The sequence below is a fragment of the Photinus pyralis genome, unplaced genomic scaffold (genome assembly GCF_008802855.1).
Source record: "Photinus pyralis isolate 1611_PpyrPB1 unplaced genomic scaffold, Ppyr1.3 Ppyr1.4_LG8, whole genome shotgun sequence".
Classification (NCBI taxonomy): domain Eukaryota; kingdom Metazoa; phylum Arthropoda; class Insecta; order Coleoptera; family Lampyridae; genus Photinus; species Photinus pyralis.
The window spans coordinates 16,512,677-16,535,930 of NW_022170819.1; the positions used below are offsets into that span (position 1 = coordinate 16,512,677).

The window sequence follows — 23,254 nt, forward strand, 5'->3', positions numbered from 1 at the left end:
TGCGTTTGTAGTCATGGACGTATGGTTTCCATTTTTCTACTGTCGAAAGTTGTTCGTAAATGTCGAACAAATAGTTATAGGAAAATAGGTTCGTAAAAAAGTCTCCTTTTGGCTTTAACATTCGATGAATGTTTGCAACCGCTTTTCTAAAATCTACAGAATTAGCTACGGTAACGTGGAAACAACACTTACCGAAGATCTGGTACATAATGCAGACAATAAAAGGAAAACGCGTGATCAAAACAATTATGGAAATGAGGGGGAATGCTGTCGGTGCAGATATCTAACTGTTGAAATGACACCCTGTCGTCGTCCTGATGGAACTTCTTCGCAAAGTCAACCATTTGAGAAGACAAGTCGATGCCCACCAGCTTCTTTGCAGTTTTTGGTAGTAGTGGCAATAGTCCATACCTTGTTATGTCACCTGGGCCGCATCCGATGTCCAACACTTGGCAATCTTCTTTAAAGTTAAGGCAACTAAGGTACTTTGTTTTCATGTATAAAAACTCGCGTTGTGTCTGAAAATTAAACCTCATAAACCAAGCTGGATGCTTCATTCTTGGATTTATGATTAGATTATGAACTGGTTTGCCATACGCAGTATCGGGATAAATGTTTACTTAGGCACTGATAGCGTATCAGTGCGAACTTTGACCTAGCAGCGAAATTATGATGGTCCTCATGCCTAAGTTAATAAAATCCGCCATCACCTTTGGTTCTTTCTCCTTACACATTACAAAATAGAGATACAGTAACCTATTGGCTAATCTTCTTCAAAGCGTGGACTTCCGAAATGTTAGCTATAAGACTCTAATTCTTTCAGTGTATTTTGTAGGTTTTTAAACTAAAGTCCTAGTGATTGTTGTTTGCCGATTCAAGTTACTCTACTCGAAATGGCTAATCAAATTATCGAAAAGGTGAGGATGCGTGGAGAGCGGGGAAAGAAAATAGAAGAACGCCATCAGCCACTTGCCCAAATTAAACAATGACTTAGTCGTCGTCGATGCTGAGTATCATCAAAAGAGTCTCGCAAGTGTTTACCATCCAATCAGCGCAGAAGAGAGCTTTCCGCCCATCGCCCAACGTTGATGTTTTGATTTTGATCAACAAACCAGGATACTTGGACTATTGGAAAAAGAAGTGCCTCACCTTGCCTCATGCAATCATTATAGCAGTGATGCCCAAATGTTTGTCTACCCTCCACCATGACTGCTATTTCCCTGTTTATCTACAAGAAGTGTTGCTCTAAACTTCTTCATTTCTATCTTCCAAGGGCTTTTCATCCTCTTAGGAAGAGAAGCCACCAGGCTAGCGTCGTACGTACTGCAAGCTGAAAGTGCCAAAGCCACCCGCAAACACTTTCAACATTTAAATTTAGAATTTTAGAATTTTTCCTTGCACACGTCCGGCATTCGCTATAAAGAAAAATCCTAATGTTGACACAATGGCGTCGATCAACTATCGACAATTTCAAAGAATTAACTAAACCAATTTTAACACCTGGCAATTCTTGGGCAACAATAAAAAAATCTTGACATGAAAACTCTATCTGGGCCGCACTTTGGGTTCGACTAATTAATTGACGAAGACAAAAAGTTATTCCGCAACACATAAAAGCAAGTAATACAACAATGCTAGAAGAAAGAAAGGCATTTAAAGCCTGTTTTTACACATGCCACGCACGCAGGCGTTCGACACACAATAAAATAAAGAACTCTTATTAATTACTTACAGTTTTTCGATAGTCTAATAAACCTGGTCGCAAACATTTTGGGATATTCAGCCGCACTTACACACTCTGACAGCTTCAGGAACTTCACTTCTTTTTTATTAAACTGGATCTTAATGACAAAAAACCAACTGGATTGTTGAATTAGATGTGAACATTTTGTGGCCCACCAGATAATTAGGAGTTCAACCTTATTGAAGGCGCTGAAACCAAAACAACGTCTGCAACAATACAAATATTTTGAAACACCTTCCACCATATTTTGTGTTCCTGATATGTTTCCTTCTACAAATTGTTGTATCAGTATCACAGGAACGCAAAAAAGTAAAAACAGAAAATAGTTTGCCCAACGGATTTCTAACATATCAGCTTCTGATACAAGTTTTCCGCCATAAATTATCTTAACAGGATCACAGTGTATATAAAAGCTAAAGTCAAACACTTTCTACCATATTTTGCGCCTCTGATATAATTATCCTTGGACCAATTCTCCTGTTAGGATCACAGGATTGTCTTTTTAAACTATCGTGCTCTTATAATACAAACTTTCTTCAAAAAAATTATTTCAAGATTCCAGGAACGAGCAGTGTATATAAAAATAGAACACAAATTAAAATAATTTGCCAAACGGTTTTTTTCAAAAAATTACTTTAACAAGATCACATGAAGGCAAAGTGTGTATTAAACTTAAAGTTAAACCCCTTCCACCATATTTGGGCCTTGATTGAATTATCCTTGCACAAATTATTGTATTAGGATCACAGGAACGCACAAAAGAGAAAATATTGTCCTCCCAGTATGGAGTTTTGTATTTGAAATATTAAAATATCTGTAAAAAAATATTTTTTTGGAAAATTAGAGGGGGCAGTTTTGAATTTGCCCCCCCCCCTCCCCCATTTCACTTGATCGTAATTTTAAAACCGGTCGCGCGCAAAAATGTAATAGTGTGGAAACGGGCGCATACAATGCTAACGTATTGAATTCTTGATACCAATTTTCTTCAACAAATTCTTTCATGAGCACCATAGGAACCCTCAGTGTATTGTATGGATATTCTCAAACACCTTCTCCATATTTTGTGTCCCCGATATAAATTTGCTTCCTCAAATTATTGTATCAGGACCACAGGAATTCCAAAAAGGTGAAATTATATGGCGGGTGCCGTTTCTCTATAGGTTGAAGATAAGAGCGAGAGGCTAATATAAAGAAGAAAAATACGTGTTGTTAACGTAATTTTGGTTTAAGTATTTAAAAGAGCAGTCGGGACATCCTGTATGTCAAAACATTGAATTTTATTTCCAATAGACACAGAAATAGAAAAAGTTGTTGAATTATCATTTTAATGTTCAATGTCAGTAATTGTTTATTTAGTTTAACTCTATTTCTTGTTTAAAACGCTTAAATAAGGGAACGTGTAATCGAAATCAGGTGTTAGTAAAAAGGTTTTATGGAACAAGAATTACTTCGTTCTGTGATATCGAGCGAGTTAAGGAATGCATGTGGTTATCAATTCGGGCAACGGAGCGGAGTTTCGTGTATCGCCGGGGAACAACGATATTGAATTTATGAATGGCGGTGGTTTCTCCTTTACATAGGAAAAACGGAAAATAAATGATGCTGTTTTCGGGTCGATTGTAAAAGCGTATAGTACCATTGTTGTATGGTCGTGGAAGCTTCCGCTGTGTCACTATCAAGTACTACTTCTCCAGCTCCTTTCTTCTTAGTTTCTGATATTGCTAGCATGCTCAGATCTACTTTCGCAAAATCCTCCTCTAATTCTTGTTCCTTATCCGTGATAATTCTAACGTTCCATGTCGTCTTTTTTCTTTCTTGTGCCTACACCGTTCTTGTAATAATTCATTTCATCCTTCCTCGTGTCCATTGCATAATCCACAGTGTCTGGGGATTAGTTTTTTTTGCATCAGATGATCTAGCACGTTGTTGGATAATCACTTTCTTCCTTATCTTCCAAAGTTCTCCACCTTTAGGTATGCCTAGCTTTTTTTCTCTTCTCTTCTTGTGCTATTCTCCTGTATCATGCCCTTGCATTTCTCTGTCTTTTTTTGAGACATTATCGTTGATACAATATCTCTTTGCTTCAGTTTAATTTTATTTCTTCTTTTCTCTTCTCCTCTACCCTTCCTAGTTCTATTAAGTACGTTTTCTGGGGTAGTTTGCTTATCGCGTTTATTTATTATCAGTGACGCGACGGTTCCGTTTTATCAGAGAACTGCAGTGTAAACAAAAGACACTAGCCTAGTACTGGTTTAAAGCTGACGCCGATCGTGGCACTTTCGTTGGTTCTGTTTTGGGCTGAATATAAATAGCGGAGCGCACAGCGAGCGAGAGAGATGTGTCCTCCCGTTTTTAACTTATTGATTAACTCCTGTGTTCAAAATGGAAATGGTATGAGTATAGTATTATAACACTACCTATACTCAAAATCGTTCTGAAGTTATGGCGTGACCAAGGGAATTAGGGATTAATTTTTATATATAGAGATATATTTTTCAACATTATGAAATGACATGTTTCTACCGTCAGCTGCTGGAAGACTTTCTTGGTTTGCACAAGCAAGAGCAAGAGAAAGAGAGAAGGGAAAGCCGTTTTGGTACCATTCCTTTATTAATTGAATATCACGAAGTAATGAATGAAGATGAAAAAGGGCTGCAGGAACATATAAATACTAGTGCAAAATTTTCCAACTCAAACTCCATCAGTAGACACTAACCGATTCTAAACTCGCCGCTTCGTCACTACCAATAAGGCGATTTATTTCATCACATCCCACGGAATTAAAAATTTCCGTGACAGTTTTATCTGGCAATTTGAAATGGTTGTTGGTAGTAATCTTTTGGCAAAAGTTTAAGACTCCCTTGAGCAAGTCCATGAATGAATGGTGGCGATCCTCTGATACCACGGACGCGTTCTTCGCATCTGCAACAGACGCGCAGTGGGAGGATTTTTGCTGTGGCACTGTTCCCATTAGCGCAGCCACCGCTTCGCGATTCTGCGCCGCTACTTGCAGGGGAGTATTTTTGTTCTTATTCAGAGCATTTACGTTCGCTCCGTCTTTGATTAATAGCCGAATAATCTCTGGATAACCTTTCGAAGCAGCGTTGTGCAAAGGGGTGTCGCCATTTATATTACTTGGGTCAACTCTTGCCCCGCATTCAAGTAATGCGCGTACTGTGTTCAAGTGGCCGTTCCAGGTGGCTGAATGGAGAGGAGTATTGAGGTCTTTGTTTCTTGCATCCAGATTTGCGCCTCGGGTGCAGAGTACCTTGATTACCTCCGTGAAACCTCTCCGACTAGCTTGGTGCAAAGGGCTGTCACCCTTTCTGTTCCTGGTGTTGATCAAAGCACCTCCTTCCAGCAATGTTGTAACAGTCCTTAAACTTCCTTCCCACGCAGCGTTTTGCAACGGAGTGTTTTCATCTTTGTTCAATGGGTTGACACTGACATTCTTCGCTAGGAAAACATTTATTAAATTGGAGTAACTTCGCGTTGCTGCCATATGAAGGGGAGTGTCTTCATTCAGATTCGCGACAGAAAGATTCGCACCGCATTGTATTAGTGCTATTACAGCTTTGAAATGACCATTCCATGTAGCCGAATGGAGAGCAGTGTTAAGATTTCTATTTCTAGCGCTCACATCTGCACCGTGCAAACAGAGCACTTTGATAACTTCCGCGAAACCTCTTCGGGCGGCTTGGTGCAAAGGGCTATCGCCATTTCTGTCCGTCGTGTTGACCAAAGCACCGCCTTCAAGGAGCTCGGTAATTGTCAATAAATGTCCCTTCGCTGCTGCGTTTTGAAGAGGAGTGTCTTCGTCTTTGTTCAACGCGTTCACGTTCACATTCTTTGACAGCAAATATTTTACTATATTTGGATAACCTCGCAAAGCGGCAATATGGAGGACCGCTGATTCATTACCATTCGTAGCGTGGACATCAGCGCCACAGTCGATTAGCACTTTAACCGAGTCAAAGTGGCCATTCCAAATTGCCGAATGAAGTGCGGTGTTAAGATCCATATTTCCTGCATTCAGACTAGCATTACAAAGGCAAGATTGTTTAATAACATCAACCAAACCCTTAAGCGCAGCTTGTTGCAGTGTAATGTCATCATTCTTGTTTCTTATGTTGGCATTAGCTGCGCATTCATTCTGTGCTATAATTGAAGGCCGCAGCGGCGTGTTTTCGTCTTTGTTCGTGGAGTCTGCACCCCGTGATTTCAGAAACTTGATTATATCGGAAAGTCCTCGCGTGGCGGCCACATGGAGGGCAGTTGCCCCATCCGCATTTTTAGCTTGAACATCTGCACCACAGTCTACTAGCGCTTTTACCGTTTCTAAGTGGTTACTCATCATCGCCGTATAAAGTGGCTTTGTTAAGATCCTTATTTGTGACAGTTGCATTGGCATGAAAGGAGCAAAGAAGTTTCACGATGTCCACGAACCCCTTATGAGCAGCGTGGTGTAGTGGAGTGTCCCCATTTCTGTTTCTTGTGTTGACATTTGCTCCGCTCTCCACCAGTGCGGTAACTGCAGGTAAACTACCCTCCCAAGCTGCTAGCTGCAGCGGTGTATTTGTGTCTTTGTTCGTGGAGTCTACGTCCGCACCCCGTGATTTCAGAAACTTGATTATATCGGAAAGTCCTCGCATGGCGGCCACATGGAGGGCAGTTGCCCCATCCGCATTTTTAGCTTGAACATCTACACCACAGTCTACTAGCGCTTTTACCGTTTCTAAGTGGTTACTCATCATCGCCGTATAAAGTGGCGTGTTAAGATCCTTATTTGTGGCACTTGCATTGGCATGATAGGAGCAAAGAAGTTTCACGATGTCCACGAACCCCTTATGAGCAGCGTGGTGTAGTGGAGTGTCCCCATTTCTGTTTCTTGTGTTGACATTTGCTCCACTCTCCACCAGTGCGGTAACTGCAGGTAAACTACCCTCCCAAGCTGCTAGCTGCAGCGGTGTATTTGTGTCTTTGTTCGTGGAGTCTACGTCCGCACCCCGTGATTTCAGAAACTTGATTATATCGGAAAGTCCTCGCATGGCGGCCACATGGAGGGCAGTTGCCCCATCCGCATTTTTAGCTTGAACATCTGCACCACAGTCTACTAGCGCTTTTACCGTTTCTAAGTGGTTACTCATCATCGCCGTATAAAGTGGTGTGTTAAGATCCTTATTTGTGACAGTTGCATTGGCATGAAAGGAGCAAAGAAGTTTCACGATGTCCACGAACCCCTTATGAGCAGCGTGGTGTAGTGGAGTGTCCCCATTTCTGTTTCTTGTGTTGACATTTGCTCCACTCTCCACCAGTGCGGTAACTGCAGGTAAACTACCCTCCCAAGCTGCTAGCTGCAGCGGTGTATTTGTGTCTTTGTTCGTGGAGTCTACGTCCGCACCCCGTGATTTCAGAAACTTGATTATATCGGAAAGTCCTCGCATGGCGGCCACATGGAGGGCAGTTGCCCCATCCGCATTTTTAGCTTGAACATCTGCACCACAGTCTACTAGCGCTTTTACCGTTTCTAAGTGGTTACTCATCATCGCCGTATAAAGTGGCGTGTTAAGATCCTTATTTGTGACAGTTGCATTGGCATGAAAGGAGCAAAGAAGTTTCACGATGTCCACGAACCCCTTATGAGCAGCGTGGTGTAGTGGAGTGTCTCCGTTTCTGTTTCTTGTGTTGACATTTGCTCCACTCTCCACCAGTGCGGTAACTGCAGGTAAACTACCCTCCCAAGCTGCTAGCTGCAGCGGTGTATTTGTGTCTTTGTTCGTGGAGTCTACGTCCGCACCCCGTGATTTCAGAAACTTGATTATATCGGAAAGTCCTCGCATGGCGGCCACATGGAGGGCAGTTGCCCCATCCGCATTTTTAGCTTGAACATCTGCACCACAGTCTACTAGCGCTTTTACCGTTTCTAAGTGGTTACTCATCATCGCCGTATAAAGTGGCTTTTTAAGATCCTTATTTGTGGCACTTGCGTTGGCATGATAGGAGCAAAGAAGTTTCACGATGTCCACGAACCCCTTATGAGCAGCGTGGTGTAGTGGAGTGTCCCCATTTCTGTTTCTTGTGTTGACATTTGCTCCGCTCTCCACCAGTGCGGTAACTGCAGGTAAACTACCCTCCCAAGCTGCTAGCTGCAGCGGTGTATTTGTGTCTTTGTTCGTGGAGTCTACGTCCGCACCCCGTGATTTCAGAAACTTGATTATATCGGAAAGTCCTCGCATGGCGGCCACATGGAGGGCAGTTGCCCCATCCGCATTTTTAGCTTGAACATCTGCACCACAGTCTACTAGCGCTTTTACCGTTTCTAAGTGGTTACTCATCATCGCCGTATAAAGTGGTGTGTTAAGATCCTTATTTGTGACAGTTGCATTGGCATGAAAGGAGCAAAGAAGTTTCACGATGTCCACGAACCCCTTATGAGCAGCGTGGTGTAGTGGAGTGTCCCCATTTCTGTTTCTTGTGTTGACATTTGCTCCACTCTCCACCAGTGCGGTAACTGCAGGTAAACTTCCCTCCCAAGCTGCTAGCTGCAGCGGTGTATTTGTGTCTTTGTTCGTGGAGTCTACGTCCGCACCCCGTGATTTCAGAAACTTGATTATATCGGAAAGTCCTCGCGTGGCGGCCACATGGAGGGCAGTTGCCCCATCCGCATTTTTAGCTTGAACATCTGCACCACAATCTACCAGCGCTTTTACGGTTTCCAAGTGGCCACTGGAAATCGCCGTATAAAGTGGCGTGTTAAGATCCTTATTTGTGACAGTTGCATTGGCATGAAAGGAGCAAAGAAGTTTCACGATGTCCACGAACCCCTTATGAGCAGCGTGGTGTAGTGGAGTGTCCCCGTTTCTGTTTCTTGTGTTGACATTTGCTCCACTCTCCACCAGTGCGGTAACTGCAGGTAAACTACCCTCCCAAGCTGCTAGCTGCAGCGGTGTATTTGTGTCTTTATCTAAAGAGTTCGTATTTTCGTCTGTGCAAAGCAGTCTTGCAGTATCCGATTGTCCGCTTAGTGGACTATTCCGTTTTAGGAGTGATATAGCTTGAAACTTGGACAAACCTGAAAATAGACACGTACCTAGTGCTTCAGAGCTTCACCCGTTTTGATTAAATCTGCATTTCGATCCGAACTTTGCAGACATTCACTTTAGTTAAATAGTAATGTACGATTTCTTACCATTTATCTTTAGATCACTCTGCCCCTCGTGAAACGTACTCAAAACGAACAAAAACGATAGTAACATTTGGTTTACCAGTAAACATGAAACTTATTTCTAAACCACTCTTCCACTGAAGTAATGGGAGTAAATAAAATTGGGTAAACCCCCAACCTTTAATCATTTATGGTTCGCGTAAATGAGAAGATATTCGTGAACAAAGATAAGGCAAAGTTTATCGATAAGCAGCTTTATTTTGCAATACTAACGTATAAATTTGTTTCGAAATTTTTCGTCATATTCGAGAACTTTTTCATTCAAACAGTTGTAGACCATAATTACGGTATGACCATGATTTTCCTCTTCGATATCTTCACAGTTTGCGATGGCCTGAATTGCCACGTACGCGCTACCGAATTCGCTTGACCCCGATTTTCTTTCGCTGACGATGACCTCATAAATGCTATTAAAGTTAACGGATCCGTCTTCACGTTGGAAACCTTTCTCTTTCCAAACGCACGCGAAGAAAGCTCTCATATCTTCGTCATCTTCCTTTAGGTAACCACTTTCAAGTACAATAAGGTTTTCATAGAAACCTAGGCCTAATTTATCTATGCACTCGTTTTCTATTGCATCGAAAATAGAATCATCGGCTAAACTGGTGCAAACCTGAAACGTCACCTAATTAATCTGAAAATTTTTGAAAAAAGAAGTCACAGACCATGCTGCAAATTAGTAGAATCAGTTGGTTGAACATGGTGTTTAATTCTAACTTACTTCTACGTATTGTTGGAATATCAACACCGGCAATGGTGCATCATCAATTTCTCTATCTGTATAAAAGTTACCAAGGTCTAAGCTAAAGTCAACGTTTGCGTTATTGTGAAAAAAAAAATATTGCAAGTTGCGAAGTTTTATGAATAGATCTTTGCTGAACAACTACTCTCCTTTTATTTTTTCTACGGCCGTCTACGGCGTACCAAAATTTTTCCACAAATTGTAACACTGGTGGAATCGTAAAAGTCCGAAAGTAATCTGGAAGAATTAGCATTCATTTTTTGTTTCTGCGCGTTTGATTTCTATGGTGCATTGTCGTTTTAATGGTTTTCGGAAACCGTGGCGACGTCGGAGTCAATCAGGTCGCAGTAAAATCCCGCCAGCGTGAGGCGCCATCATGGTAATAGTACAATTCAGCACAATTTCCGTGTGCCGGTGTTTTAAGGACAGCCTAAAGTTAATGCGCCCGGGGAGTACTGTCATTCAAATTGGCTCTTAACAAACAAATGGTTCATCTTAATTACTGAACACGATGTTGAAAGAGACATTAATTAGCAGGGATCATTCCTGAATTTTTTTAGAGAGGCATTCGTTCCTGGGCTACGAGATCGTTTAGTACGTGATCAAAGATACAAGCAGTAAAATGTAAACGCGAGTATTAATGACTTCTGATGCACGTTCACTGCAATTATTGCATGAGATTCGCTGGCACATTTCAATTGTAACTGTCTTTGCATTCCATAATGCAATGATCCCTGTCGAAGGATCCACACAAGCCTCAGGGCGCACTCTTTTCAACTTCCTCTTCCAGCATCATTCTTTTCTAGTTTCTAGCACGTTTTATTTCCGTGAGGTTCTAATATTTCCAAGTATAACTATTCTGGCGATTGAACCTACATTTTGTGGACTCTCGATTTAGTTTGGACGTGTTTCTGCATTTTTCTCAGAGTTGGGGTGATTGTACCTTGGGTTTCACTAATTACGTGACTACGACAATTTTGTCTTATCCACCTGGCTAATTTTTGCATTCTCGTAGGCGCTGCCACTGGAAGTTCGAACCGATTTCAGTCCACCGTGGCGATAACTTCATGAGTAGCTCTCATATTTTAAGAAGTGCGTTTAAAGGGGTTTTAATTGTAATTACACCTGTTAATCTCTAGTCACAGAATTTTTAACTTTACAATTATCAAGATCAGATCCTTATCACCATACCAATCGGCGGCCATTTTGTTATTGAAGTTACGCAAAAGTAATATCAACACGTAATTTGGCTAATCTGCTATTTCCGCGCATAGATAAGGAACTAGGGCATTAAGTCAACCCGAATCAACTGCTAGAAAGTTGTAATTTTTGGATAATTTCTTCTTCAGGGAATATGATAATTATTACTTTCGTAGAAATTTAGATCATTGTTTACTAGCAATTCATTCTTTGGCCGTTTTTATTAATAAGAAACCATTTTGTAAGCGTTAATTAGTTAACAAGGAATTAAGTAGGGATTATTCCGGGGAGATTTTGCAATCATTTGGGTTGGGGCCACCAGCGCGACCACTTAGTGGCCCTGAGTAATTTTTCTGCGAAATTCGGTTTCGAACTCCATGAAAGTTAAGCGTACTGCTCAATTGTTTGTATTTTATATAAAGAGTACCCATTACGTTTCCCGCAAGAAATTTCGTTCCGAGATCACTAAAGCGAAAGTTGCTATTTGTTCTGGACTCTTAAAACTAAGCTGTGATTTCTAGTATCTTGCTCGAAACGGAAACCTCATGAGTTTCGTCAGTTGCACAGTTCCGCCGATAAAATTAACAGCCATACTCGGTCAAGGATAAATTAATTAAGTTCGCTCATATATTTTTACGGCACAAAAAGTTATTGCTAAAATTCATAAAATTATTTTAAAACTTTTTTGTCGTTGGAAATCGTGACGATAAACGCATATGGAAGTAAGGTGTAAAACTTTGGCTTGGTGAAAGTTCCTCCTTTTGTGTTAGAAAAGAAGAGTTTAAAACCAGTGAAATTCCGTTAACTGTAACGAAGCACTCAGTTTTCGTATCGGAATTTAGATACACTGCATACGTAGATGACCGTTACCTGTTTTAATTTCTAGCGCCGTCTTAGCCACCGATGAGGAACCCAGCTGCCGTAAATAATTGAGGTATCAACTTGATAAGTGCCTCCTCCCTTGACACGGCTTTCCAATTAACACCAGGCGTTAACTTAATGACCCCAATTTTAGAAATATTTTCTTGCCAAAACAAGTGAGTGTAACTAATAGCAGCTAACCAAATGAGTTGCTGTAAATCGCATCCGAACCTGTTGTGAAATGTTAATTTTTGGACGTTCGCATTCGAATAGGCTGCGCTGCTGGGAAAACCGTCTCCTTCCTGAAATGACAAATTTTATAAAAAGTAAAGCCGTTGTTTAGAGGAAATTGCCTTTGGTGTTTAAGCTTTTGGCAATTTTCACTGTATGTTTTGCGATTTTATAACGGTGTCGCGTTTGCTATTTGACTTCCGCCAATTAAAAGGGAGGTATTGCCTTACTTTTTCTGCATTTGATTTACCTTAGCTACCGCTAATTAATTTATGCTTTATTGCTTGCGTTTTCGCTATACCATAGCTACAATGTCCGTGTAGCGTAATTCTGTTTTTTTTTATTTCCCTGGACGTAACCGCCCACCGAATTCTGTACTAAACAGTTTTTTCCACTGACTCTCTGTGGCCACCTATTGTGCCAAACCGTTGAAACGGTTCCGAATCCGCCGACCTTAGCCATAAGCAAGGCATTATTTTCTTCTGGTGGCGCTCGAGTCCGTTCGTCCGTCCGTTCCGCCAACATCAGATCCAGGTTGCCGCCGATTGCATGCCGCTGGTGTGATTCAATTATTGTAAATTTATTCTTTCTTTTAATTAAATTTTAATTTTGATTTCGCTAATTATATTGTTTACCTTTTACGCGCACTTCCTACCGTAGTTCGTCGCATCACAACAAACTGTCGTGATTGAGAACACCCTGTCTGCGATTTGTAAACCTAGAGGTTGACATCCAAAAAATTCGCAACAAGGAATGATCGCCCTGGGTCTATTTTGTACGAACATCATTATCTACCGAAGGACAGTATAAGAGGCACTGCACTTTCGCTTATTTAACATTCAAGTTTGCCCATCTTTAAAAAAGTTATAAAAATTATAAAAAATTATCAAGGAAAATCTGGATTTGTGTGTTCTTAAAGATCTCAATCTCTGAGCTTATTGAAACCGTTTGTATTGCATGAAGTTTATAATTTATGGACCCATTCGAATTGGATTTGATAGAAAAAATCTCATACTCAAATTCATAGTCCTGAAGCCCTGAAGTACCTTGAGAACGGAGCAACTTCTCCATGACTATCATGACCACTTCCTTTTTCACCTCTAGCTCAGAGTCAGGAATGATCTTCTTAACCATATGTTCGTTTGGCCATCTATTATCTCCATGATACAAACATTCTGGGCCCTCCAGGCGTCTGCTTTTTGCCAATGGAAACACAGTTTGTTTGATTTAACCACTACAAGCGCTACAAAGGTCTTACACTTGGTGAGTCGGTGTTCCGAATCACAAATCGCAGGCATTTCTCTTCGAACTTCTTTTAGGGGGTGACTTTTCCTTGGGTTTCACTTCTCGAGATTGATCCTCACTAATATCATGACGTCTAAGGGGTTTCCGGATTCCGCTTGATATCGGCAAGTCACCCGGATATGTACATCCATTCACTCGGCATTTTTCCTTGGTTGGTCAATTTCACACGATCCATGTCGTCGCCTACTTGGCTCGTGATCACTTTACAACCAATGAACTGCACCCTCTGGATTAAAACACACACTTTAGATGGAGATGGAGATCTCGGAAACCAGGTACGACGATGGTCAGATTAAAGAAAAGAAGCCCAATTAAAGATTTATTATTATGCTTTAAAGAAAACCAAAAAATTCCGAAGATAGAAACCGAAATTTACCGATTTAGTCTCTATTTTTTTCTGTTATTTGAACAGATAAAAAAAATTAACAAACGCTATCTCATTGCCACCTTTTGAGCTTTATAAGACGCCGTTGAGAGATTTTCAATACAACCAACGTTTTGTTTCGGAGAAATCATCAGCCACTTAATTTTTTTATATGGACTGTAAAAAGAGTACACACTGTATTGAGTAGCATTTTTTATTGCAAATACAACGATATACGGTACACAAAAAAAAACAAAAGGAGACAATGTAACAGTGGTGGGAGATAGCATAGCACGCGACGGAAGTCGCCATCATATAACCTCCTTTGCGTTGGTCAGTTATGTTGAACTGACTTATGATAAAACAGAAGAGGCGGTGTCAGATTTGTTTATTACGCCACTGCCAGTAGTGGCACGTTTCCCCCCACTTTTATAGCCTTTTTTTATCCATTTCCGTCGCGTGCTCTTCTAATGCAAGGGTCTCTCTTCCCTTATTGTTTACACGTGGTTGCTACCATTGGTATTGCGGAAAACTTCACTTTAGCGTTTTTTGTTGGAATGACAGGTACTGATTTTGCGAAAAATTTTCTGAAATTCCTGAAGCATCAAGTTAAAATTGCCGAAATTATTTATCTAAATGTATTTACGTGAATGAGTTTTGCTAAGCTTACTATAGGTAAGCATATTTTTCATGTTGCCTTTGATTATCATTATTTATAGGTTAGTATATATCATAAGTTCCTGGCAAATTCAAAGTTGATTAACATATCATCTATTCTCTATTGTATTTATATGGGAACCCAGTCATTGGGTTAAGCAAGGTTAATCGTATCAGCGATGCCGAAGTTCAAATCTCCGTTTTACGAAGCATAAATTTGGTAACATTCTTTGTGTAACATGTGCCTTGGTTGTTAATGACCTTATATGCGTTGGCCATTCAACATTAATTTAAGCTTATATTCTTTGTGTATCTTTATGCCCTTGTTGTATCGTTGCATATGTATTCGGCTTGTGGACCTATTGTCAATATTTATTACTTATTTAAGATTTTTCTATTGCATTTATCGATTGTATTCCAAAGCTAATTCCGTTACTGTTTTGGTTCTCTTGAAACGATGTCATACAGGACCAATTACTGTTCTGATTATTAACGAGCTCCTAGCGAGTTTATAATTTTGCGGTATCTGTCCGTCTGTCCGTCCGTTAGCACGATATCTCGATAACGAATGGACCGATTACGATAAAATTTAGTAGATGGATTCTTTATCAAATTTGTAGATCGGAGTTCGTGAATTGGCAATGAAACCCAAAAAATAAGAAAGGCCCTTTTGACATCTCCGTGAGTTATGAACCGAATTGCATGAAATTCAATATGCGTATATAGCTTTAGCCATATAAAACGCAATTCCAAAAATTGAGTCTAATCGATCAACATTCACAGTGCCCTTTTTATAAACCGAATTGCAAACTTTTCTCTTTATGAAGGTATTGATATACATAGGCACTTGGAATAAAGGAAAATCAACCGCCAGTTTCAAAATTTGGTTTCAATTTTCTTATTTATGGAGGCATTCAAATGAAATTTGATACATAGCCACTTGGAATAAAAGCAAATGTAGAGCCATTTTCCAAATTTGGTTTTGTGTAGGATGTGCAGTGCCAACTTTCTTATTTATGGAAGCAATTAAATGAAATTTCATACAACACTTTACATAAAAGCAAAACTAACATCAGGTTTAAAATTTGGTTTTTCACATGCTATAGCCATACCCAGGGTAATTTTCTATATTTGTTTAGTTTATTGTTTTGTACTTTAATACTTTGTTATTGAAATAAAATGATTATACAAGCTGATTCAAATTCGAGGGCCACCATGGGGATCTCGGGAACTGTAAGAGATAGGTAAGTAGTTTAAATTTGGCAAAGTTGCGTATTTTGATGCTCAACAAAAGTTTTAAAACTTAAAAAATTTTTACTTTCGGAGATATCCGGAAAAAACCAAAATTTTGCAAAATCGTTTTTATTTTTTACTGAAGTTATTTAAAAAAATTATAATGGCCACTTTTTTCCCTCTAGAAGATGCTAGTTTTAAATTTTAAATCCGACGTTTCGTCACGGATAAACCATCAACTTTGTTTTTTTCTTATGGAAGGAATTTTTACTTTTAGTTTCAATTCATAGAGAGTTTTTTTCTGATTTCAAAAATGTAAATATCACAATTTTTTTAATATTGTTAAAATATCTTCATGTCTTCAAGACAAAATTCCCTAAGCAAAAAAGGAGATATTTTATCAATATTAAAAAAATTGTGATATTTACATTTTTGAAATCAGAAAAAAATTCTTTATCAAATAACAGAAAAAGTAAAAATGTCTTCCATAAGAAAAAACAAACTTGATGTTGGTTGACTGGAGACGAAAGATCAAAATTAAAATTTAAAAGTAGCATCTTGTAGAGGAAAAAAATTGGCCATAATAATGTGTCATTTATTTCGAAATATCTTTTTGAATAATTTTAGTAAAAAATAAAAGAGATTTTGCAAAAAATTTTTTTTCTTGATATCTCCGGAAGTAGTCGGAATTTTTTGTTTCAAAACTGAATTTTGTTAAGTATCAAAATACGCAACTTATCCAAATTTAAACTACCTATCTAACTCTTACAGTCCCCGACTCCCCGGTCAATCCCGTTTCCTATCCATAAAGAATCGCTACACAGTTGCAACTGGTGCACCCGCGCACACTTCCTAATCGTGTGAGAATGCCGAAAACATTTTGAAAAACTGCTACTCAATACAGTGTGTAGGTACTTTTTTTTACGGGCAATATAAAACAAGTATAAATTAAAGCGCATTATTTTTTAACCGAAATAGCTTTTGTTTTGACATAACCAATGGATATATTTCTTGCAGACGTCTCAATCGCCCTTTGTGAGTACCCTCTTCCGACAATCCGTTCTTGAGGTGTAAGGGAATATACCCGATCACGATAAGAGATCGAGGAGGAGGGCTATGGTTGGTAGAAATGAATTCATTTTGTTAAGACCTTTCATTAGAGTACCATGAAGGATAAAACTAGTTCCCTTTGATAAGAGGTCAGAAAGAAGGGCAGTAGTTGGTAGAAAGCGGTTCCTTTCGTTGAGACCTTTAATTAGAATTCAATGAGATAACATTAATTCCCCCCCCCCCAGGCCCCGACGCCCACTGATCTCGAAAAAGAGTCGCACGGGAAAGTTATAGTTTGTACAAATCAATTTATTTCGATGAGACCTTTAATTAGAATACCATGAAGGGTAGAACATGTGTTTACCCCCCCCCCCCTATTTTCTAAAGTTTAACTTAGCACCACTAAAGGCATGCTTATGCAAAATCTGAGACATCAGTGGTGTAAAGATCATAGTCTGAGCAAAAAGCTGACCAGAAAGGCAATTATGGAAATCTAACCCTTTTTTTTCTCTGGGCAAAAAATTGGGCATTTGATGCACACTCCAATTAGCCACTTGTTCAGAGAGTGGGGCAACATTGAAGACTATCAGCCCGCACCTGCAAATCATGTCTTCTCTGGGATTTCATTTGAACTTGAGGCAGCTGTCAAACAAAAATCGCGTTACACTGTGGTGAATGCCAATATCACAGGTAACATCAGGGGGCGCACGAACTGGTTTCGTTAAATCCTCGCAGTCAAAGGCTGAGGAGATATTATCCCTTTGCAAAATGGAACGATCAGGGTTATCCATCTTCTCAAATAACACTCTCACTTCATTCTCCGTGGAATCTCAGATGAAGTGGCAGAGCATGTCTCTGCATTTAGACGTAGATAGAATATCTTCAAATGTAATCAGACGAAATAGGGCGGTCATTAGCTTTTTCAACGACCTGAAGCTATTCTAAGCAAAAGTTCTTATAATATTAGGTGACAGAAATCCAAATCCATGAAAATGGTCTCATAAACAAACAAACCTTAGATTGTTGTAGGTGATGCTAAAAAACTTAATTAAAAAAATGGTAGCGTTTATTAAAAATGCAAAATCACAAATCACAGGTCTCAATCTTCTTTTTCTTCCTTCAGTCTTTGAGCATTTACTTCAACCCTTGTATGGATACAATTGGACATTTTCACACAGGTGTCCCCTACGCTGTCTCCTTTTACATTTTCACAGTCGCTTATCGTTTTGGCTGCCAAATAAGTACGAACGTAATTATCATACATGTCAACTAAATGATTTTCCAAGGTCCTTTGCAATTTGTAAAGATCAATTTCGCCATTTTCACGGAGCAGGCCAATTTTCGACCAGCTGCAGCGCACCATCTCGTTCACGTCATCGTTACCCTCGGCTATGTACCCTTTTTCGTTGTAATCCAAACCGCTTTTGTCGATTTTTGGGAGGCAATGCAAGTCCAGTGGTTCCAAGTACGTTTTTGGAACGGATCTGGCGATTACCTGGTGAATAAAGTAACAGTAGAAATTCCCACGCACAAATCACAATAATAACATTATACCAACCTTGCTGGATGACGCAATGAAAACGCACAAAACGGCTAAGGTTAACTTCATTTTGGTAACGTGCTTCGGATAGCTCTGTAGGACTGGAAATGGAATAAATAGCGCAATTATCGCGCTTGATAAAAGGTCAGGTTTGGAACCGGTGATCACGTAATTGTATTCTAAGTAAATGTACTAAACCCATTAACAAAGTAAATAAATTGCTATTATTGAATTACCGAGGACGAGGGCAGTGAGTCACCGTTTTTACGTAGAATTTACCTATGACTGAGCCCGTGACGTTTTAGTTTCGCAATGTTGCAATACTTTTATACGTCGTGGTCAAAGGTACGTGTACTGTATCTACGATAAAACGATTAAAATATTTTTTGATTGGGTGCGGTGTGCTTGTAGATAATGCACCGTCTAATGGTCTCCATTTAGTGTAAGTTTGACCATAACTTTATCTAAGAAGTGAAAGATAATTCGCCATCACTTAAGCCCCCATGGAGATGGCTATAGTCTATGACTAGCTAGGATTTCTCCAACATGGTTCACCTATTAGTTGTGCGTGCAAGTGACGAGCACTTACCATTAATGTAGGAAGTTACGGTCAAGCCTACCTATGTGATGCATGTGCTTGTTCAATGTATGTACACATGTGCTGCTTAATTTCCGTCGACCTAGAGGCGGCTGGCTGGGGTTGTCGCCACCCCTTCCTTTTTTTTTAATTTGAGAGGGAATTAGGGAATGTTCATACCGCACACCGCCGCCTTGTATCTGTCGGGCGATGGTAGTGTGGGGCTCTCGCCCACTAATCCCCTTCTCCTTTACAATTGGGAATACTCCACCTCTGGGTAGCGCTAGGGCATTCTTCCTAAGGGGTTTTTCCCTAATCCTTTTTATTACCTGGCCTCCTTTTCTCGCGTGCCTATTATTTCTTCAATCAGGTGGGCAATTATTTTCCATTTCTCTTCGCTTTCCAACATTACCTTCACTATCGTTCTCTATCATTTCCCCGACCCTAATAGCGACCCGGTATCTTTCCCGTTCCCACCTAGGGCATTTTAGCACTCCGTGTCCTGCATCGTCCAGCTCACCACAATCTACTCTGGTATCCCTCTCTCTCTTTTTCTTATCCATTTCAGGTAAACCCCATCCTCCCCATGCCCGGTCAGAAACTGTGTGAGGATATAGTTAACTTCCCCATGCTTTCTTCCTACCCAGCTTTTTAGATTGTCTATCAGTCCCTTCGTCCACGACTCTCGTTCCTCCAACTCTTCTTCCCATGCATTTATTACGACTTTATTATTCTTCCCTACATGCCTCGCCCAGACCCTTAGCCTCAGCGGGGGTGTGCGGGCCACTACAAATAGATCCTTATTGAATACTGTCCTATACGCCGAAGCTATATCCTTAAGGCCATTTTCCTCTGGACTTTATCCACCACCTCCTTGGCCTTTTTTGTTTTCATTACTCTTCCCCACACCTCGCATCCATATAGTATCACGTTATCGACCTCCGAGGCTAGCACCCTTCTCTTCCACTCATTCGGTCCCCCCGTATTCGCCATCAACCGGCTAAGTTGTTCAGCCATTCTTCTTGTTTTTTCCGTGACTTTTCCACTATCATTGTTCGCTCTACCGCCAGTGTCACCTCCGGGAGTCTTCTCCTCTCGGCTATCAGGACCACTTGAGTTTTACTGCCCACCAGTCTGAGCCCTCTCTGCTCCATCCACACTTGCACCTTATTTATAGAGCTTTGCGCCTTTTCTGCCGCTCGCTCGATCTTGTGGTCTGCCACCACCACGCTCAGGTCGTCGGCGTACGCCACCATAGCCACTCCTGTCGGCACTCCGAGTCGGATGACCCCATCATATGCAATATTCCACAGGAGTGGGCCCAACACCGACCCTTGTGGCACCCCTCCGTTCACCTCAAACTGGTACCCCTTCCCGGAGGGCAGTTTAACCCGATTCCTCCTGTCACTTAAGTAGCTGTGCACTACCCTTCTTATAAACCCCGGTGCGCCTTTTCTTTCTAGTTCTTCTAATATGACCCGGGACCCCCATTGGGATAGAATTAAAAGCATTTTTAACATCTTAAGTCACCTCCCTAGTACGTCGTGTGCCTCGCATTGCCGTTTCTGCTATTTTCTGTATTTGGCTAAGCGCCTCTCGGGTCCCTTTCCCTTTTCTGAAGCAATACTGTCCGTCCGAAAGACTGGCAAACTGTTCGATCCTTTCTACCAGCACCCTCTCCAGCAATTTCCCCAGATGGTTTATTAGAGATATCGGTCTCACTGAGCCCGGTTCCTTTTTGGGAATGAGTACAACCGCCGCCTCCTTCCATACCTCAGGGTATACTCCCGAAGTTAGCACTTCATCGAAAACCCTCGTAAACCACTCTGGCTTCTCCCCGGCCACTTTGGTCACTAGCTCCGGAGGAAGCCCGTCTGGTCCAGGAACCTTATTTTTGGACATCCTCTTGACTACATGCCGTATCTCTTCTGTGTTAATTTTGATTATTGTCTCTTTTCCTGCTTCCCTTCGCCAGTCCCTACCGGCCGGGAACAGCCTGTCAACCTTCTCCATTAACTCCTCATCGGGCCCGATTACTTTTCGTCTTCCCCCTATCTTGCCACAACGATTTTATACGCCCTTCCCCATACATCCCCTCACTTCCGGCTCGCCATTCTGTCGCTTCCCTTCCGTGCCCCAGTTGTCCATTTTGCCGCGTACTTCCCAGGAGATATACCTGTGGTCGCTAAGGTTCTCGACCTCCTCCACCCTCCACATGTCTATGTCTCGTGCTAGACCGTCGCTAGTGAACGAAGGTAGGTATCCGTCCCGTGTTTATCACCTGCAGATCTAGCATAGCTATTAGCTCCTCTACGGCATTCCCCCTAGCCTTCCGTTAGTGTCGCCCGGTCTCTGAGACCGCAGAAAACGTCAATCGTGTATGAATCCGAAGATTGGCCGAGTACTAGCACAGTTTGGATGTTGTACTTATACTCTTTGGGTCTGTTTTTGGTGATACTTACAGAGCGCGCATATTGAGGTGTGAGAGACCGCCGTTACTAATGACGTCTTCGTCTACGTGAATCGTTTTTTCTTCGTTTTGATTATTATAAACACGTTGAACACGTTGAAACACCTTTTGTTCACAACAAAAGAACGTTTTGTTTTTCCAAAGCACTCTTCTCAAAGAATTAAAAATTGTATTTTTAGGAAAAATGTGATGCTGAACCACCATGTGTGAGTTATCGTTGTAAAGAGAAAAAAAGACGTAATCTCAAAATGTAAAAATTCAATATGGCGCCCATAAGAAAAACTAAAGTTGCCACGTGTTTCTCCGTCATCTTGAAAGTAATTAAAAACAGGATGCCATATTTGAAATCGCCATTATAAAGTGTCCGAATAATGTGCTAATTGGAAATGTCTACTACGACTAGTTTATCATAAAAAAATTAAAAACGAAAATCAGAAATTTGCGTTTTTTTGCGATATCTTCAATATATTTCAAATTTCTTTTCAGATTCTTATTCAGCACGAAAATTGGCAACTTTGCCCCCATTTAATTAACTTTCTATCTCTTAAGATAAGTGAGATCCCAATAGTGGCACTCGAAAAATGGACACCGGTATACTGGAAATAAATTCTACACCTATTAACACACCTTAGAAAATAATTGCCGATTAATTTACATTTAAAAAAAGCTTCTTTTGATACCGCGGTCTCACACACCGCCGACACCAAATATGTTGCAAAATGTCGCGACACTACCGGAAGGCTAGGAACACTGTGGACCAAGCGTTCATATCTCCCACGACCACATATTTTCGGGCTCCCACTCTCTTCACCTCTCGTGCCAGGTCTCCAATAACCTCTTGCAACTCCTCCAAAGTGTCGTTTGGCGGGACAGCCCCTTCCTGACTTTCGGTAACGGTGCACCCCCCTGCTGCAAAGGTATTGCGGCGGTCTGGTTCAAACGCTGTGGCAAGTGTTGGTAGCGTGATTGTCATTGATGTCGAGGTGGCCATCCTGGAGCAGGGCGCAGGTCGTGAGTGTGAACTTTCACCTGTTTTCCGTTGTCTATTCGTATCCGTATCCCAAAAAATGCAGCCCGATTCGAAGATTTGAGTAAGAATGCCGCGCTCCCACCCGATTTTTGCTTAAGTACTCGCCGAATCTCAAATACGAAACGACCCCACCAGAGTATCGGGAGAGTGTAATGGACCAGGAGGTGTTTTTGTTAATAATTCGTAGAATACGTGTTACAAAAATGCTTTAAATTTTCTCTATCTTCTAGGAAAAGGTTGTTACGTTCATTTTGAGCAAAGTAGAGGTGGGTCGGGGGAATATCATATCATATCATTTTTATTTGTAAATAACAATTGTATACACAACAAATTTACACGTCAACAAACAAACATAGAAATGTATATATAATTTAAACACATATTAGTCATCTATCTATTTAAATATTCTTTTCCATTATAAAAAACTCCTAATGTCAAAAACTCTTTAACTTTTCTTTTAAACTGGTTTTGTCAAGTTTTTGAAGGCACTAGGCAACAAATTATAATATCAAACGCTCTTATACTCAGGCGACTTCTTATATATATTATGGGATTCTCGCATTCTACCTAAAACGAAGAAAAATAGGAAATATAGTAATAGTAAATTGGATGGGCACCCGTTTGCCTTTAGTAAATTTCGAAAGAAAAGAGAGAACACTTATCGAGAGGGTAAATAAGGCAGAGTAAGAGATTTCTGTTCTGGTCTTGATAAGCTAAAGAAATAAAATAATTGACAGAGTCGCGGCTTCCTATTTAATTACGAGGCTAAAATGTATAAAATTTGACAACACTGCAGATACAATTTTAAATGAATTTCTTTTGTATCAGCAGTCTTCATCATGCTATAATACTGTCTTTATTTTACCACTTTTGAAAATGGCAAAAATAATCAATATCCTGCATTCTTTCTTAATAATAACACAACAGTAGTGACGGTAAACCAACTGTTCGATATTGATGCGGCGTTGCCAACTCTTACAGCGGAGCCGCGTAATTATAGGAAGCCGTGACAGGGTAGAACATAA

The 23,254-nt window shown here is 40.6% G+C and overlaps 4 protein-coding genes across 4 annotated transcripts; all 4 read right to left on the reverse strand.

Moving 5' to 3' along the window:
* Positions 1-4,335: 4,335 nt before the first annotated feature.
* LOC116177856 (ankyrin repeat, PH and SEC7 domain containing protein secG-like) lies at positions 4,336-5,922 on the reverse strand. The gene is made up of 2 exons (XM_031497003.1): positions 5,825-5,922; positions 4,336-5,770 (listed from the first exon to the last, which is right to left on the reverse strand). Exon 2 carries the CDS (start codon positions 5,763-5,765, stop codon positions 4,446-4,448), a length of 1,320 nt encoding a protein of 439 aa, XP_031352863.1. The 5' UTR covers positions 5,766-5,770; positions 5,825-5,922; the 3' UTR covers positions 4,336-4,445.
* A 25-nt stretch (positions 5,923-5,947) lies between these two features.
* On the reverse strand, positions 5,948-9,060 carry LOC116177855 (ankyrin-3-like). Its single transcript, XM_031497002.1, has 2 exons — positions 8,934-9,060; positions 5,948-8,816 (listed from the first exon to the last, which is right to left on the reverse strand). The coding sequence occupies exons 1-2, from the start codon at positions 8,998-9,000 to the stop codon at positions 6,091-6,093; spliced, it is 2,793 nt and encodes a 930-aa protein (XP_031352862.1). The 5' UTR covers positions 9,001-9,060; the 3' UTR covers positions 5,948-6,090.
* An 87-nt stretch (positions 9,061-9,147) lies between these two features.
* LOC116177857 lies at positions 9,148-9,762 on the reverse strand. The gene is made up of 2 exons (XM_031497004.1): positions 9,635-9,762; positions 9,148-9,582 (listed from the first exon to the last, which is right to left on the reverse strand). The coding sequence occupies exons 1-2, from the start codon at positions 9,668-9,670 to the stop codon at positions 9,178-9,180; spliced, it is 441 nt and encodes a 146-aa protein (XP_031352864.1). The 5' UTR covers positions 9,671-9,762; the 3' UTR covers positions 9,148-9,177.
* A 7,898-nt stretch (positions 9,763-17,660) lies between these two features.
* On the reverse strand, positions 17,661-18,407 carry LOC116179664. Its single transcript, XM_031499476.1, has 2 exons — positions 18,171-18,407; positions 17,661-18,107 (listed from the first exon to the last, which is right to left on the reverse strand). Exons 1-2 carry the CDS (start codon positions 18,219-18,221, stop codon positions 17,712-17,714), a joined length of 447 nt encoding a protein of 148 aa, XP_031355336.1. The 5' UTR covers positions 18,222-18,407; the 3' UTR covers positions 17,661-17,711.
* Between the last annotated feature and the right edge of the window lie 4,847 nt (positions 18,408-23,254).

Excerpts from the sequence above, each read along its gene's own strand:
- LOC116177857 (XM_031497004.1), bottom strand. The coding sequence starts at position 9,670 with ATGTTCAACCAACTGATTCTACTAATTTGCAGCATG. Across the intron at positions 9,583-9,634 it reads TTCTACTAATTTGCAGCATG|GTTTGCACCAGTTTAGCCGA; the intron begins GTCTGTGACTTC and ends GTGACGTTTCAG.
- LOC116179664 (XM_031499476.1), bottom strand. The coding sequence starts at position 18,221 with ATGAAGTTAACCTTAGCCGTTTTGTGCGTTTTCATTGCGTCATCCAGC. Across the intron at positions 18,108-18,170 it reads TCATTGCGTCATCCAGCAAG|GTAATCGCCAGATCCGTTCC; the intron begins GTTGGTATAATG and ends TTTATTCACCAG.
- LOC116177855 (XM_031497002.1), bottom strand. The coding sequence starts at position 9,000 with ATGTTACTATCGTTTTTGTTCGTTTTGAGTACGTTTCACGAGGGGCAG. Across the intron at positions 8,817-8,933 it reads GAGTGATCTAAAGATAAATG|GTTTGTCCAAGTTTCAAGCT; the intron begins GTAAGAAATCGT and ends GTCTATTTTCAG.
- LOC116177856 (XM_031497003.1), bottom strand. The coding sequence starts at position 5,765 with ATGGATCTTAACACCGCACTTCATTCGGCAATTTGGAATGGCCACTTT.